We start from the raw sequence: 18,816 nt of genomic DNA, 5'->3' as shown, positions 1-18,816 counted from the left end.
GACACAGACAGTACAGTAGACAGTCAGAGTCAGTCAGTGTTTATCTGGACGATAAGAAACGGAATATAGTTGTAATGTAAAAGCCAAAAGAAAAATCCCTATTTAATCATAATTTACTGTATTCAGGAATCGCACTTTACTCCAAAATATTAATATTACACAAAATGACACATTGGTTATTCAGGACATCTGTTACTTTTAATGCCTATTACAAACATATTCAAATAATTTCCCTCCCTTGTATCCCTACCTAGTGCAGAAGATAAACATAGCGTACTTTTGTCTTAGTGCCGTGCAGTTTAACTTCCGCCTGGTGTTGTTTGGTGCCTATTGCCAGCTAGTTTGAGGTAAGTCTACATTATGTTCGAAGATTTTGTTAAATTATAATTAATATATTCTGGAAATTGCAGCGAAACGATTGTCATTTAACCTAATCCTTTGCTGTGTTTATTTTCCAAAGTCAAATGAGTAAAGTGCCCTTTTTGTGTCAATTTGCAAGGATTCTGGAAAGGTGTTCCACAATAACCATTCAGCAGATCACTAAGATTATTTGTTTTGGTTTTTCTTCATTAAGTGAGGAATATGATACTTAGCCTAAAACGACTCTAAAATTCAGAATTTTAAAAGTGTGTTTAAAAAGTGTTTATGTTTGGGAAAAGTTTTGCATACCAGTATAGTATATTTTTTTAAAGATATTTTGTAGTTGCACCATGAGAACCTAAACAAAGTTCATATATGCTACAATAAAGTATAATCTGTTGACTACTTAATTTAAACTTAAAACAAAAAAATAAATGTATACATGATACATATTAGTGGTTCACATGTAAACTGTTCAGTGTTAATTTAACAGAGAGTAGGCTAGTACAATAGATGTAAAAGGAAGGAAAGCCTAAATCATAACTGAAATTAATACAGAAATGCCTTGAGCAAAAAAAGTTTCATCCTTGAGATAGTACTGAAAGTCGAGCTCAGATCATGTGAGTGCTCGTTTCCGCTGTACCTAAAGCTCGTTCAATGTGATTTGACGTTAGAAAAGTGGGCTACTGTCCAACACAAGACTAAAAGTAATAACATTTAAAACAAAGAAATAAAACTTCTAGAATATTAAATGAGGAGTTCTCCGGGAAAGTTATGAAGCCGGTCCAGCATATTTAGACAATAAAACAACAGTGTGTCCTCAGCTAGAGGACAATGGCCGCCACATTTTATACACAAGGAAAATTCGTTTTAAACTCATATTGAACTAAAAACGGTACTATGCAATACAATCAAATAACTTCAGGGAATAATGTACAAGTTGTGGGCTTTATATCTATATACACACACACATTTTTATTTAATAATGTTTTTAGGTACTTTGGTATTATCTGGACGCCACTATGTCCCTATCAACTATTGTTACTAGGCTGTGTAAGTAGGAAAATACATGTATACAAAAGTTAACTAGAAAAAGTCAAAGATAACATTTACAAGCGCTCTTGTGATGTGAGTTTGAATTTAGATTCTTTCTCAGGGGATGATTTGGTATTTATTTACAATACCGTGACCATGAAAAATGGACTTTTTTTCATGGGTTGGGCATTTATAGCCAAGTATTATTATCACAGGTGCATATAAACTGGGGGGAAAGTATATTATTGTATTATATTGATGCCTTTCGGGCATTATTGCGTTAAGGATGGAAAATAACCGACAAAATTTTGTCGAACAACACTTGGAGGGTTAAGGATCAGGGGCATCACGTGATCTGGGATTCGACTTTTGGAAGCTCGAGTTAATTTTTTTTCTAAAAGAGCAAGCAGTGCGCAGCACTGCGCAGCGGGCAGGCATCGTTGAAAGGATTAACGGACTAGATTTCAGTAAAATTGCCAGATGTACTGTCAAAAACAGAGTTTTCAGAGGATTTCAAAAAATCGTTACTCCTTTGATTTTCGTTGCCGACGAATTTTTTCTTCACTATTGTTTTCAGGAAAAATTGTAGTTTTCAGGAAAAAAAATGAACATACCTTTCCATGGTCACGTTATTGTAAATTGATACCGATGATTTTCTTTTTCCACCGGAAGTGCAGGATGGCACCAAAGGCACCACCAAATCTTGCACTGATGGCCAGGGGAATTTCTGATCTATTTTTTCCCAACCTCAGATTACAGCCCAGATTGTGCAACTTTTCCACCATGATCACGCTCCTGGCCATAAGTGTGGGCTTTTCTAGCGAAAAAAGAAATTATAACCTCGTATCTCTCGTGATTGTACCCAATTCAAGTTTAGGTCACATGAGCACTCTTTTAGATTAACTTTAACTTTGGTACAACTAACAACATATTTATGATAGTGTAATCTAAACCTACTTGTATCGTGTAATGACAAGTAGTAGATAGGGCCTCCAAATAACTACCATAGTACTCAAACTGCTGTTTAGGCTGCTCATATGATGCAAACAATAAAAGCTGAAAAACAATGGTATTGGTAATCGGTTACTAGCTAAAAATAAGTCAGATACCAATTTGATACATATACCAAATTTAAATTGGTGAATATTGATTGTCTCATATATCAACCAATTACACTTAACAGCTGATTGGTTTGACTGAATAATAGTAGGTCAATACTTGGAGTTCTAGGTTCAAAGGGTTAACCTGAGCTTATAGTTCAAACAGTGTTACCGTCGTATTTTCAGTCAGACTTTGCAATGTCTCATTTTAAAAATATGTCTAATACACATCCAAATGTTTTTTAGTTCTTTTTCTATATTATTGATTATCCAGAAAATATATCTCAAGCTTTTTTGTACTTTGTTGTTTAAATACTTGAAAAAGTGTAAATTTTCCAAAAGTTAGAAAGCATTTTGGGGTACGGTACGATAAGCGGACCCGGTTATTTATATCGAAGATTGTAATCATCGATACCTAATATACGCATCTCAAATCCGTATATAAAAGTATATATAGTCCTCAATAGCAATCATATGTTTTAAATTAAAATATGAATTTAATATTTACAGTGATCGAACAAATTATTATAACCAAAGTTAGGAAAACTGAAGACGACCATATTTGCTCCTCTCACAGTTACAGTTGTTTCCTTCCCACAAATTTCACATAATGGTCAGTACAAGTCCAACATGTTGAAGCCACAAAACACATGTCGGTATCAATTTACAATATCGTGACCATGGAAAGGTATGTTCATTTTTTTTTCCTGAAAACTACAATTTTTCCTGAAAACAATAGTGAAAACAAAAATTCGTCGGCAACGAAAATCAAAGGAGTTACGATTTTTTTGAATTGTCTGAAAACTCTGTTTTTGACAGTACCTCTGGCAACACTATCCATATTTGACAGTTTGGTATTACTCCGCGGCTCTCTCAAATAAAGAAGGGACGCCATTTTGAACTATTTTGTTCCTCCGTGTCTATTCTTAACCACCTAGTTCAGTATTGGTAATGGCACACCTTTGTGTTGGATGTTCATTAAGGTAAGTGATAAGTTACTGAAATGATGCAGACTAGTACGTTAATCCTGTCAACGATGCCTGCCCGCTGCGCACTGCTTGCTCTTTTAGAAAAAAAATTAACTCGAGCTTGCAAAAGTCGAATCCCAGATCACGTGATGCCCCTGCTCCTTAACGCAATAATGCCCGAAAGGCATCAATATAATACAATAATATTCTTTCCCCCCAGTTTATATGCACCTGTGATATCTAGTAATATCATAATACTAGGCTATAAATGCCCAACCCATGAAAAAAAGTGCATTTTCCATGGTCACGGTATTGTAAATAAATACCCATATGTCTTATCTTCCAAAGCAATGTTGTGTAGTTTTCTAAAACTGACTGCCATTTTTAATAATAAAAAATGTTACTTATCTAAAATTGAAATATTACTTTACATGTATTATTTGAAAGTGTTTACAGCTGTTGATATAGATTATTTAAGTTAATTGTTCAAAATAATGAATCAGTATCGATTGATTATATCGATGGTTATGATTAAGTAATATCTAATATCGGTTGTCAATTTCAATATAAAAAACCGGGTCCGCTTATCGTACCCTACCCGCATTTTGATCAATAATAACCTTATTTTTAAAGATGAGTGTTTAAAGTCAAACATTGTTATGGGGTTAAATTCAAGGTTGTTTCACTGCAACAGACTTAAAGTTGGTTTAACAATACCCAACATTCATGGGTGATGAGATAAATAGTGTTCAAGGTTTGGAGGTAGAAATAAAAGTTTTAAAAATCTTAGGATGTGGATTATTTTTGGAAAGGCCTTAATGAACTCTGTAATCTTCACTGCTTAGTTTATGGAGAGCACAAAACGTTAGAGATTGGTCTACTTTAAAACCTGAGGAAAAACCTTGGAGTGATGGATGGTATTTCAGCTTGTATGGGTTGTATGGATGGTATTTCAGCTTGTATTGTGCAAGTTATGAGGCTAAATTTAAACTTTGTCAGTGAATTATTTTGTAAATACCCATTTATTGGTGATGGGTATGGAAGTGGTAAAATTTTAAGAATCACAACTTATCAATATTGTTACTGTTGTGAAGGTCTTAATAAACACTGAAATCTGTACTGGTTAATTTTTTGGCAGCATAAATAATTGAAAATTTGTGTGTATTAAAGCCTGAAAAATGGCAAGAGGTTGGTAATTTTTATAAAATTCACACTAAACTTCAGCTTATATATTCTTGAGCTGTTATGGTACCATTCACCATGGCACATTGTTCATAATACAGTGGCGATGGTGGTAGTATCCTAATAGAGGAAGGGGAATGAAATTGAAAAATCCTGAAAATTCACATGGAATGTCATTGGAAAGCCAATGTATTTTTAACATGAACTTTTCAAGACTAACATGGCTTAACATTTCATAAGGGGTTTATAAATTGTAATTATAATACAGACACCAGTGCTAATTCTTATAGATTGGTAAACCATAAAACAAAACAAATAGAAAGTCAACAACAGGTCAAAATCTGCCTCCACTGATAGTAGCCCAAGTCGAAAGGGGATGATAGAGAGGTGGAATAGCTTAAAACAGAACAAGTACTTATATATACTTATTTAAGAAACTGTATTAAATCACTTTTAAACTTAGTTTAGTGCTGCAAATTATGGACATGATTTTTTTTATGTATTTATTTCACATATTTATATTTATATTCACATTTAATTTAAATATATTGGTAAGGATAACAGTTATGCATTTTTTACCTTGTATAAACATGTTTTATTTTCCAGTCAAGGGGTGCCTTAAAATAGTGATTCTACAACATTTGACCCTCTCCCAAATCATTGGTAAAGATTAATTACGGGACCTACAATGGCAGAAGGCTCAACTAAACTTTTGAAGAGTATTAATGAAGTAGGTAAATTCTTATACAGTTATGTTTAAAAATTGTATTAATATTAAATATGTTGGTACGTGTGTTACTATACTATTATTAAAGTATATTAGTGTAAATTGTACTAATTGAATTCTATACAATTTACGAATGCAATAATTTAAGTGGCAGATTTCAAAATCAACACAATCTGTTGTAAACAAATACACGTAGCCTGATGGTAGAAAAGTCTACTAGTAAGCCCCCTCTAAAGCAGTTCAGTTCAGAGGTAATCAAATCATTGACCCATTTTCACGTAGCCCCTGTCGTTGAATAGATTACCTCTGAACTAAACCAATTTAGCCCTGGCCATGATCATTTTAAAGCTTATGAAATATGTGACTAGTAAAATACAAATATTTGAATTTGATTGTTTGTATGAATATTGTTTCTTCTAAGTTTGGTACATGTAGAAACAAAATTTTTACTTTTGCATTTTGGTAAAAAAAAACTATTTATTCTCAGAATGGTAGGGAATGTTTATAAGACATAATTCAACTTACCAAAATATGAATTTATAGGTTATTTTATCAAATAAGGAAGTCTGCTAATCTTCTCGCGTGCGCACGCACGCGTGTGTGTGTGTGTGTGTATATATACACGCACACACACCATACTTTGGAAGTTAAATACCTAGTTACTTATTAAAAACAAAAAAAAGAAACACTCAAAATGGTAAATGTTTTAGTCTCAAAAAACAAGAAGGTAAGGAAAAGGCTTGGCCTGTACCTTTGAGTAAAAGAAGTTTAAATTAAGCAGACTAATTATGTTTTGTAAGGATATCATTAAACTTTTAATAAAAACAAAATATATGAATGACTAACGCTAGTAAAATAATAATTTCCAAGTGAGTTCATTGTCAACTATTTCAATAATCTAATGAAACCAAAGAGTATCCAGCATATCATATGTGATATATAAATTCTTAATCCAAGTTACTACAATACAGAAAGAGAAACATAATGTTCTTTCTAATACTGCTAGGTTCAGTGGAGAATATATTTAAACTAAACGTTGAAATAATTCAAATTGATCAAAACTACTGTAAAATACCCCCAGTAACCTAAATATTTACAATTACTATATTATTATTGTGTAATGAAAACAATTCAAATACGCTTAACATATTTTTAAGCAATTGAAAGAGCAGAATTCAGTCTTGCCATTGTTACAAACTGCAATTTATATAACAAACATCTAGCATAATCTAGAAAACAGGTTTTGGGCATAATACAATTAGAATTAAATTAAAATTATTTGTATAACTGTTTAGAATTAATTAGTTATACATTTACAATGCCTTCTGTAAGGCATTGTAAGAATTTTATTCTTTCTAATGTTTTCCAAGTGTAATTTCACATATTGTGTTATATTCAAATGCATTTAATAAAATGTTTACTATATATTTACCTGTGTGTAGGCAGATTGGCTCTTAAGACCTCATGTCCATATGAAAGACCCTGAGCAAGTGATAGAGAAAATAAACAGCATGATTCAAGGTGGCAGCAAACAGTTGCAAGTTGTGTTTGATTTTGACCGAACACTAACAAAACATCATGAGAATGGAGTCATCACACATTCAAGTTATGGTGAGTGATCATGCGAACTTGCACTTTTAAATGATCAGGTGATATATATAACAGTTATACGTAACACTAATATTTACAAAGCATTAGGTGCGTATAAATGGGCTAAGGCTTCTTGTTTTTTGTTTTGTTTTTGACATTTCCACCAATACAAAATAGAAGTATGGGGAAAAGGATAACAACAGGAGAGGAAAATATGGCAAAAGAGTGTTGGTATTCACAATACTTACCACTTTTAATCTACCTACTCAACACTGACATGTGGGATGGATGGACAGACTACTGTACCTTAGAGAATCCAATAGATGATTCCCGTAAGTAGTTAAGACGTGAGATCCAAACTTCAGCACAAAAACAGAAAATTCTGCTTGTAGAATATGACAAAAAGATGATTTTATTAGCATTAATATTGTATTTTTGATATAGTTGCCCTAAGGGCGGGTTTTGTAATATTAAGAAACTTTTGTCATGGAAACTAGTTATCACAGGTATTCCACTCACTACCTCAGCGTCAATAACACATCGGGTTCACGGCATCCGTTATTAGTGTTAACAACTAGCCACCACGAGTGTGTTGCATACAACATTATCATTATTATAGTGTTGTCATGCAAATACTGCAATCAGTCCTGTAGGATCTTTGTATTAGTCAGCATCAGTCTCCGGTATATAGTACAGGACAACTGTAATGTGCAGCAGTTAAATGCAGCTGCTGCTGCTGTAGTTACAGTTAACCACAAAAAAAGAAAGTAACTTCAGTAAGTTACTTACTTTTTGACTGCCATAATAATAAGGGTGCATTGCACTCTCTAAGGCATTCTGGACAAGGATGGTAAATTTCCTCAGGATGACTTGATTAGTCGTTTTTGACCTTATTTGAGGCTGCTGGTAAAATTGACAAAAAGACCCCATTGAGATGTATCAAATATATGGCAGATTGGCTGGGTATTAATGAAAACCGATACAGTACTCAAGAACACATTTAAGTTAAATGACTGTATTCAATTTGAGCAAAAGAATTGGTGCTAAGTGAACCAAGCATATTTTCTGTACAATTTTAGCTAATCTCTAAGTTATATCAAAATATTAAAAACAATTTGATGATTCAATTTAGTTTTTGTTCGGAATTTTAATTTCTAATAACTAAAAGAAATTAGCATACAATAATTTAAAGAAAATGAGATTTACAGGTCATTAGCAAGATCAAGAAAGAAGCACCATTAAGGTTTAGTAAAGAGGGGAGACTCATGCACCACCATGGGTTAAATGTTTTCATAACAGAGTAGTAGCTCGCACTAACTGGTCTTAGTATTTCTCCTCCACACTTGGGCTACCTAGCCACGGCCCCTCCTCAAACTACATCACGTTTCACACATCCCAGTTAGCTTCATAAAATTCATGTCCAAAATTCTTACTGTATTAATCTTGAACAGCTCTAAAGTAAACTATTCACAACAGATTTTAATTTTGTATCTTTAAATATATGTTTTTGTTTTCAGCTCTCAGGTATTGAATGTTTTAGTATGACAACATATGTAATAAACATTTCTATACTAAGGCTAATAATACTTTATTCATTGGTAATTAATAAAACAATTTTTACTAACTATACATACACTGCTGCCAGTATCTAAGAAGACAAACGTTGTCCTAGCGTGTTTGAATTTTTATCTTTACTATAAATGGTTTAATTTAGCATATTTTTCAAAATGAACATCAATCCATTAGAATAAGAGTTTTAGGAACCATTTAATCTGTATAGTATTCTTTAATTTGTTGATGGTTAATTATATTGGCAATATCCTTGTCATCTGGTAATGTTGTATCATTAGACTTCTAGATCTAAGCAAGAAGAATATATGGCTAATACTTAGAATGCTAACAGAACATAGTCCTCTTTCGGAAACATCTCATGGTGGGTTATTAAGTAGTAAGTAAACATGGCTTACTACCCAGCTGCAACTAATATACATTTTTATAATCCCGCACTGTTATTGCTCAAACTAAAAAAGCTAGTAGAACCATGCAAACAACACAGTGCTGCAGTGATCCATGCCCTCACACTAAAGAACAAACAACATTTTTTAATTTTGTACAAGTTTCCTAAATTTTTATTTAAAAAAACAAACAGTCTTGGCCAACTGTGTAACTCAGATAATCAAACTTCTATTGTGTCCTATAATCTTCAGAATATACTTTGAAACCTTTTGTCGAATCTATCTTTTTTTGGGGTCAGTGTACAGAATATATAGATATAGAATTAAAATATATAGATCCTCTGGTGCGAGAAGAGAAAAAAACAATTCAATCATGATGTTTCATTCTGAATTTTTTTACTTGTATTCTGTTACTTCAAATCAACTACCTAGTTTAAAAAATTAATGATCCTTGACTGTGAATACATTAGTTTCAGAGTAACAGTTTTCTCTCTTATATATTTTTAAATAATTATGTTTGTACTTTACAGTTATTAAAGATTTTATAAATTCTCTTATAAATTTTAAATTGTAGGATAGGGCAACTTATTATATAGTAAAATGGAGGGTTGTAGAACAACCTGAAAGATTGAGAATTAAAAAAAGATAATGTGGTGCATAGATTTTGTAATGATAATTTACCAAGATGAGCTGTTAAAATGGTTTCTTAATGTCTAGGAGTGTTGGAGACAGTTCCGACTTTCCCTCAGAGCTTCAGAGAATCTAACAGAACAAAGTTGGCCAAGTATCGTCCAATAGAAATTGATCCAAATATCACTATGGAGGAGAAAATTCCAATCATGTTAGAATGGTGGACAAGTGGAATTGAAGATATGAAGGGAATACAGTGGGACCTAGATATGGTAGAGAAGCATCTTAGAGACAACCAACAACCATTCAGGTTAGCAGAAGGCCTGCCACACACTGTCTGCAACACTTTGATTGGTTTGCTTTAAAAAAAAACAGCACAAATCAGGCATATATGAGGTATGCTCAAAAAGTAATAGGAGTTTCCTTTTTTTATTTAATATTTATTTGTCTACATTAATAGTGTCACATTCAGATTAGTCACTATTGGTTCTTATGCACTTGTGCTAGTATTTCTTCTAATTCTGAAAACTCTTCGATCTCTGGGATAGCCTTTAGCTCTTTCAGTGATGCACTTTTAATGTCATCTATGCTTGTAAAACGTCAGCCCTTTCAGGTTCTCTTTATTTTTGGAAATAAAAAATGTCACCTGGAGCCATGTCTGGAGAATATGAAGGCTGGGGCATTGTTACAGTACCGTTTTTGGCTAAAAATTCAAGAACAAGCAATTAAGTATGAGCAGGTGCATTGTCGTGGTACAAAAGCCATGGATTGTTTTGCCACAAATTCGGGTGTTATTTTTGTCAGATTGCTTCATGCAAACGGTGTTGAACTTGCAGCTCCTTATTGACCTTGTGGCAAGAAATCATGATGCACTATGCCATTACAATCGGAGAACACAGTGAGTGTGTCCTTCATACTCTACTGCACCTTTCTCGGTCTAGGAAATCCAGAATACCTTCGCTGGGATGATTGAGCCTTAGATTCAACATCATTTTCATACACCCATGTTTCGTCACCTGGTATAACATATTTCAGTAATTCTGCATCACCATTGACCTTAGTTATTCTTAAGCAACTTCCATTCACTGTTGTTTTTGTTCAAAATTCAACGATTTTGTAAACTCTTGTTTACTCATAGCAGTCTCCCATAGGCCTTTGTTAACATTTCTCATTCTTTTCCCAAAAATTCCCGTTACTTTTTGCACACATCTTGTACCTCCCTCTGTACATGCTGTGGCATTATTTTAAGTATGGTCATACATGTGTGATTTAACCCTTTTAGTGCCAACGTCCGTATATACGGACGTTTAAAAAAAAACTACCGAGAAATGCCAACGTCCGTATATACGGACGTTTGAATAACTACCGAAGAATGCCGACGTCCGTATATACGGACGTTCGGAGTAAAAGTCATACCGCAATAATTTTTTAAACTTGTTCTAAATTTGTTGGTATACAAACAATCAGAATGAACCAATCTACATAAAAAAAATAATAATAGTAATATGGTAAGGTTAGTCAGGTGTTTAGCCATGATAGAAATGGCCGTAATTGTTGCATCAGACAAAGTTTGTGTCAGCTGATAGTTCACGTCTAACCTCTGGTTTGGTTGTTTGTTGTTGCTGCTTCCACAGTGTTTGTTTGTTGATAAATAGTTTACTAACAATGTTTTACTAACATAAAAAGTAAAACTTCAATAAAATTAAAAAACCACATTTGTGTGCAAATGCTGTAAAAAAAGGATTGCATCCCTTATGTTTGCCTCACCATATTTGTGTTACCGCCTAACTATATAATATCTATGTACAAAAGTGTGTAAATTTTGTTGTTGATATTTTACAAAGTGTACATTATTTTTTAAGTAGAAAGTAGTTTCAGACAGTTTTTAATGGTTTCATAGTGGAAAATAGGTACTTTTGGATTATACCGACCACACCCAGACATGGTGTTTATTTGACATTTTGCTTCTACTGATTACTAGATTAGCGTTTAAAACAATATTTCGTCAATATAAAAACAGGAATTGTCTTATCGCAAACCCCTCCCCCATCCTCAGGTCAAAGTCGAGCGGTCTAGTTCTAAGTAGATAACGTGATTGCAGAGTCGCGTCGCTTTGTTGTACTTCCGTGTTTTACCTCTACATTTCTCCAAATACAAAATTTTCAACAAAAACAATCATTATCAAACTAAAACTAAACTCTTTATTGAAAAACACTCAAAACTTCTTTTTATTCTTGACCACATTCCGCCACCCAAAATGCGAGTGCCCGCAGGCTTCGGCGGCTGCCCCGCGCTGATGTCAAACAAAGAAAAACTCGAGATAGTACCTATCAAGTAAAATATCAAATTCTAGAGGGGCTGATCAGAAATATAAATTGAATTGTAATGGAAAGGCAATTAATTATGTACCGTGCAAGATCATGTGATGCCGCGCGGGCTGCCGTAATCGGGATTCTCGAGAAAGATAAGATAACAGCGACAACAATACCGATCATAATACCTGGAAATGCTTGTAAGTTTGTAATTTTGTAATTACAGAGTTGTTTTTTTGTTCCATCATGTTTGTTTCTATAAATTTACATTTTTGTGTTCTTCATACTGGTGTGGTCGGTATAATCCCAAAAGTACCGGAAAATATTATAAGCTTTATAAAGAAGCTAAATAGTGTAAATAACACAAAAAAGTGAAAATGTAACTTTCTAAAAAAAATTGACATGATTTTTTTTGGTTTTGAAATATTAATCAAAACTTTTTATGTGTGTATTCAGTTTTAATTCCTCTTTCAAGTGATAGTATGTGTTACAGTGAAATAATTTTTTTTTTAAAGTACTATTTTTTTATGTGAAACTGGAAAAATATAAAAACTGTATGTAAAATGTCTACTTTTTAAAATTTTGTTAAGTTAATTACATTTAGAAATATAATTTGCTTTATAGTTTTTTATAAGGAAATTTATTTTACTGCAAAACAATGAAAACATTAGGAAAATATCTCAATATTTGTAATTTTTACAATTTTTTTAGTAAAAACACTGCAAAACGGCTGAAATAGGCCTGGCATCCTTCAGTAGTATTATGTGAAAAATCACTGGCATTTCTCAGACCAACTTTTGATTTTTTGTCTGGCACTAAAAGGGTTAAATGTTTGTTTTGTCTTTAAGTGTGTCTAATATGTGTAAATACAGTGATTGATTGCTAAACTATAACAAGCTGTAATCAGGGAAGACATTTTCTGTGTAGCTCAACCATGATCTTCTGAGAAATTGAAACATCAGAAGTCTATTTCAGTAAGCCATTTTCCTTTAAGTATTGCTTGTTGTTAATAACAAAAATTGAACCTACTAGTATTTCCATTTAAATCACAGAAGAACATCTTGAACTCTTCATGTTGGGCTCAAGGCCAAAGAGTTTTGTGTGTATGGGCCAGGAACCAGACTGGTGCCCTTAGGAAAACATATCACAGTATTCCAAGCAGAAGTGATGGAGTTGAAACACGCGTCAAAAGGCTCATCCAGAATGGACCTAAAGTTGCGGAATATCTCCTTTTTTTCCTGACAGGAAAGGACAGTTTGTCCTCGTGCTTAGTCCTAAAAGGACCTTTTTCGCCTCCCTTACTTTAATTTTATCCTCAAAGTCCGAGGCTTTTGTAAAAACCTATCAGATTTGAGGGCTCCTGTTCTCTGATGTCCTTGGGGCTGAGGAGATATGCTCCCAGGAATCTTTTCCGTGTTTCTAGGATGACAGGATCATCTAACCAAATATGCTCTGCTGATTCCTCCTCTTCTCCACAGAGTCTACATTCGTCAGTCTGGCGAAGGCCCACCCCCATAAGAGGTTTCCTTAGGGGGCCATGTCCTTTCAACATTCCTAGTATCAGTCTTATATCCTCCTTATTCTGATCCAAGAGAGCTGTCCACCCTTTAACGTAAGGAGAGATAAAATCCTGAGGCTCTACTCCAATTAATGTTTCTTATCCTCTTTTCCCAATCTTTGACCAGAGCTTTGCTGTTGGAAAAGTCTATCCCATAACCTGGCTCACGCCCCACCATTATGGACTCCGCTCCCTTTTTGGCGATGATGTATGCTTTTTTATTTGCATGAATGCCCTCATGACCTGGCACCCAAACTGAGTGTTACTCTGTTATTCGTTGCCAGCTCGGCTAGAGCATTCTTACATTCTCAGACTGCTTTCGAGTCAGTTGATAGTATCAAGTGCCTTTAGTGCAGCCTGACTATCAGAAAGTAATAAGTATTTTAATCCTTTTGTCCTTATTTGTATGAGTCTTCTGGAACATGAGTCTATTGCCATGACCTCTGCTTGAAAGACCGTGGCATGTTTTCCCAGGGGCACTGCAATGTTAACTCCTGGTCCATATATTCCGTATCCTGCCCTAGAGTGAAGGCGTGAACCATCTGTGTAAAACTTCAGGACTCCTTTTGTAGGGTAGGTCTCCTTTTTAATCCATTTCTCTCTTCCATCGATAAGAGACAAATTATCAGTTTTCAAAGGAGTATTTCTTAACCATTGCATCTGACACATTGGTTAGCATTTCAGCCTCAGGAAATACCTGCATTATCTGCATGTGGCCTTCTTAGGAGGTAGCATTTATTACCTTTGTTCCTAGAATCTTGAATCTTGAATTGCTAGTGTTAGGCAGGAGCTCATCGCTCCTGTAATGCTTAAGCAAGCTAGCCTTTGAAGACTCTGTAGCCTTTTAGCAGCTGTTGTTTGTTCTACTTTCGGCTACCACACTAAGGCAGCATGTGTTCGACATCAATCGGCCTCCGTGTTCGGCAGCGTTCGACATCTGTCTCTCTCCTACTTGAGTGAGCGATGCGTCCACGTGGACAGCTGCTATACAATAGTACATTTACATGTTTTTGTCAAGTATGAAGTGCAGTGAAAAGTGAATGTGGTGTCAATTGTTTATAGCAACGATAATTGCGGAGATAAAGGTAATGATTCTTTCGATATTAAATATATGTTCAGTGATATATTGTCGAATATTCGTGCTTTCATCATTAAAATAAATAGCATCGGTCCGCTAGTGCAGCGATTGTAGGTTATGCTATAATTGACAAAACTATAACAATAAGTTAACAGAACTATGTCACGATGAGTAAAAAATCAATGGCTTTACTATTTGATCTAAATAATTATCGAGCGTAGCTATGATTTCAAAAAATTTAAAACATATATGTTAATTCTTCCACATATCATAACATGTCTGAAATGACAGGTTAGACCAGCCAACCGTCAAAGGGAATAATTTTCTCCCATATCAAACACATTGAGGCGGGTTTATTAAAAGCTAGAGTTACAAAAATTTTAATGATGTTTTCAATTTTTAAATTTAAGATTTATGAACAATAATTTAATCACAGTTTATTCTTCTCTTATTCTTTTTATAATTCTTAGAATAATAAATTATTCAAAATTATTACTTTTTTAGAACAAATTACAATTAAATTTGCAAAAATAATTAAGTAACTAATTCTATATCCATACAAAATATCTATCAAACAAATCAAATTAAAATTTTCTTTTGAAAAATGCAACCATTCCATCAGTATTTTCTTATGATGTCACGTTGAACTATCATCAGTAAACCGACTTTACAGACAACTGGTTTTTTTCCTTTCACCATAAGCACTAGGTCGTTCGCAAAAACATAGTAGCCTTGTTATCCACTTCTCTGCTTTACTAAGAAGATCATTACCCAGCAGGGATCACTTCTGGCTGGTTTATACTTACCAGTTGAACCCACTACTGGGCACAGCAAAAACCGATGTGCCACTTCAATCTGGGCAACCTTATGGATGTCCATTAGCAGCATATCACTAACCGCAAATGTTGAGATTCTGGGGTTCATAGGTCTAGTCTACTGTGGAAGATGACTTTTGGAGTTGGTGGGGTTTGTTCCCTTACCTCAGAGGTTCTTGTTAACCTCAGTAAGGGTGTGCCACCCCCTGCCTACTTTGACTGGAGAGGCTGGTTCAGAGCTGGCCTCCTCTTCTTCCAGGATGACTTTGAGATATAGTGCCTTAATTCTTCCTCATGGATCTCAATAGGAGGCAGCCCCTACTCCCTAACCTTACCCATCCTGAATATCCTGTCACTCCGGAAGCAGCGCAAAGGTTCTTACAGGACTAAGTGCAAGAAGATCTTCAACCACCATTGCCCACAGGAGAGGATACAGAACTCCCCCCTGCGGGGAGCCTTTCCGGGCCGTAATTGCGGCAGATACGTCTCATTACTTTGCCTTTACTAGTATGCTTTTTAGGAGGGCTACTATCCATTTGACTATTTCTGAGGGAACTCCAAAATGTTCCAAACATAACAGTCTCCATGGATTGATATGCAATTCGATCAAAAGCTCCTTCAATGTCCGTAAAGATGCTGACTAGGGCTCCCTTTTCTTTTAAAGTGTTCTCCACCGCTCCCACTAAGCTGTGGAGAGTGGTGGTAGTTGATTTGTCTTCTATATAAGCATGCTGAGTGGAAATAAGAGGGTGGACTGGTAAAATTTCATCCCTAATGTGTATTTTTATTATTTTTTTCTATAGTTTTCACCATGAAGGAGGTTAAGCGTGTGGATCTGTACGAGTTGGGTTGAGACGGATCCCTGTCTCTTTTCCGCACGAACACCACCAGTGCTGTCCTCCAGTTTTTTGATATATATCCTAAAGGCGTAACTGCTTCTGAACAGAATGATAAGAGTATTTAATAAGATGACCAGCCCCTCTTGAAGAAGGGCTGCTCCAGGAGATTAAATGGTTTGAGTGATCTTATTGCCCATTTAATTCTTTCGTGTGTGAATTGTCTTTTAGACCGCTGTCTGGCTTTTGTAATTTCTCGACCAGATCTCCCCTCGACTAGAGAATAAATATCCTCATTTCAAGTCAAGTGACCCCCGGAAAGTGCGTTTCCAGAAGCAGTTCTAAGGTCTCCTTCCTGTTCACTGTAAGGTCACCGTTGGCCTTTACTAAGGACCCCATTTGGTTAGTGTGATCAGTTTGGAGAGTTTTTTGAAGCCGGGCAGCCTCTGGTAGGCTGTTATGTTTTTGCAAAAACTCCTCCAGGTTCTTATTTTGTTCTTTCTTAGTTCTCTTTTATATTCGTTTTGGGCGTGTAGATAAGGGATCCAATCGTATGTCCTTTTTGCCCATTTCAGTAATTTCCTAGTTTTATTTCTTAGTGTCTAATCTCCCAGTTCACCACGGCACATCTTTCTTCAGTCTGTTTTGTCTGAGAAGGCAGTTGTTCTCGTCGGCCTTTGTTATAGCTGGTTATACTAATTGTGCAGACGTTTCTAAGTCAAATTCATTTTTTTGGAAGGGTTCTATTTCTTCCAACTCTTCGGCAAGAGACACTCAGTATCCCTTCCAGTTGGTAGATTTAGGATGTGAGTCACGTTTTTTTCCCCGTATCTTCTCTATGTTGAACCTAATAGGGCAGTGGTCCGATAGTGAGACCTCTGAAACGTGCCACCTTACAATGTTTATATTTTTGAGTCCCATGGATAGGGTTATGTCTAGGACTTCTTTTCCAGTTCTAGTAAGAAAGGTTGAACTTGACCCTCTTTTTTCTAAAACTAAATCATTACTGAACATAAACTGTAGGAGTTCCTCACCTCTTGAGTTCATGTTTGTGCTTCCCCAGTAGGTATGGTGAGCATTGCAGTCACAGCCGAGAATGAGGGCTGAACCTCTATATCTCTGTAGCTCTGCAATAGTCTCTATTTCTTTTGGTGGGCAGCTTGTTGACGGGTTGGGGAAGTTGGCAGAGGCTATGGTAATCTCTTTCTGGTAGTAGGCTGTGATACTACTTTCACAGTAGCCGCCACAAGATCTCCTGTTATAAGATCTTTAAAAGGAAAGGCTGTTATTTGTTTTGAAATTAGGATACATGTTCTGGGATTTTCAATTGATCGATCATATATGAGATTACCTACCTGAGTCGAGAATCCTCTGATGCAACCTCTATTGATCCAAGGTTCCTGGATTAGGGCGATATCCAGACCTGTTGAGATAAACCTCCTACCCAATATGTTGGTTGCGCCCTTAGCATGGTGAAGGTTTATCTGTATAAGGCGTATACTTACGCCTTTTTTCACCTCCCCCTGGTGGTCCATCCCCGTCCTTCCTTTTGGAGTGTTTGGAAACGCTGTTCCCTTTTCTTCCTCGGGCCGAGACGGATGGTCCTCTCAGAGAGGGTCCCCTCTTCAAGAAGAGAGAACAAGTTGGTTTTTCATTCTCCACCGCTGCACTGGCTTGTGGAGTAGACCTCTCAGGTAAGGTATGTACAGATTGCTCTGATACCTTTACGGTCTCGTCCACTTTATCTCTTCAGCAGCATTTTTTTCCATGGTGACTGTCTCAGATTTCTCTGAAGTCTCCTCTACCTTTTTAGGTTCCTCAGTGTTTCCTTGATGTTTTTTCTTCAGTCTTAGCAGAATTTTTCCAAACTTGTAGACGATCCATAGACCCTCTTTCCCAAGTTTGTTTGCTGTGACGCAGTCGACTGCCAGGGTAAGTAGCACTGACTTTCCCTCGTCGCTTTTATGCAGGACGTTCCATTTCCCGACAGATAGCTTTTTATTTTGTACTATTAGGAAGATAGACAGTCGCAATTCTTGCACGTGAAATTTCTTCCTCTGGTACAATCCTCAGACTGACCCCTTCCCAAAGCTTAATGGAATCTTGCTTTCCTTTCAGCTATTCAGCGGTATTGTTGTTTTCACAAGTGAAGATCAGAACTCCTTGTCTCCTGTGGAATCTTGGAGAGTAGGGACCCTCCTGTTCCTCCACAATTGCTTCCAGGATGAAGTTCTAGATCTTTTCCATCTGTTCTGTTAAAAATAGGGTCACAGGGAAAATTGGAGTGTAAAATTCCTACCCATATACCTTCTACTGCTTGTTTATATGAAGGTTTCTGGGGTTATGCAGATTGCTCCTTATGTTCCCCCTGTTTCCCTTTGTTTTTTTTTTCTTTCTCCGATGATCTTCTGGTTTGGAGCAATCAGAGTGAGGTCTTTTTTATTTTTTTCCCTCTTTTTGTTTGATTAAAAATTTATTTTGTTTTTTTTGGAATTGGTTTTTTAGGTTCAGCATAGTAAAGTACAGTTAGAGCAAGATTTTTGGGAAGTTTACCTGACAGGTGAGGGCAGTACGAAATGAAAAATGAATGTGATAAGGATAGTCAGAAAGAAACCCGCCAGATTAGCTCAGTCTGTTCGGAATAATCAAAGAAGACAAGATTTGGATCAG

The 18,816-nt window shown here is 35.5% G+C and overlaps 1 protein-coding gene across 2 annotated transcripts in view; it reads left to right on the top strand.

Annotated features, from left to right (window-relative positions):
• The window catches only part of LOC124362523 (7-methylguanosine phosphate-specific 5'-nucleotidase-like), a 42,560-nt gene continuing 23,744 nt past the window's right edge, over positions 1-18,816 (top strand). Inside the window, exons 1-4 of one of the 2 annotated variants that reach the window (XM_046817105.1) lie at positions 1-347; positions 5,252-5,375; positions 6,815-6,983; positions 9,635-9,857. In XM_046817105.1, coding sequence (XP_046673061.1) covers positions 5,334-5,375; positions 6,815-6,983; positions 9,635-9,857 — 434 coding nt within the window. In that variant the 5' untranslated portion in view covers positions 1-347; positions 5,252-5,333. Of the gene's footprint in view, positions 348-5,251; positions 5,376-6,814; positions 6,984-9,634; positions 9,858-18,816 lie in introns of those variants that run through there. The other variant, XM_046817106.1, reaches the window with a different exon arrangement.

The sequence above is a fragment of the Homalodisca vitripennis genome, chromosome 5 (genome assembly GCF_021130785.1).
Source record: "Homalodisca vitripennis isolate AUS2020 chromosome 5, UT_GWSS_2.1, whole genome shotgun sequence".
NCBI lineage: Eukaryota > Metazoa > Arthropoda > Insecta > Hemiptera > Cicadellidae > Homalodisca > Homalodisca vitripennis.
The sequence above is the reverse complement of the archived record's forward strand: the minus strand, read 5'-3'. Positions and strand labels throughout refer to the sequence as shown.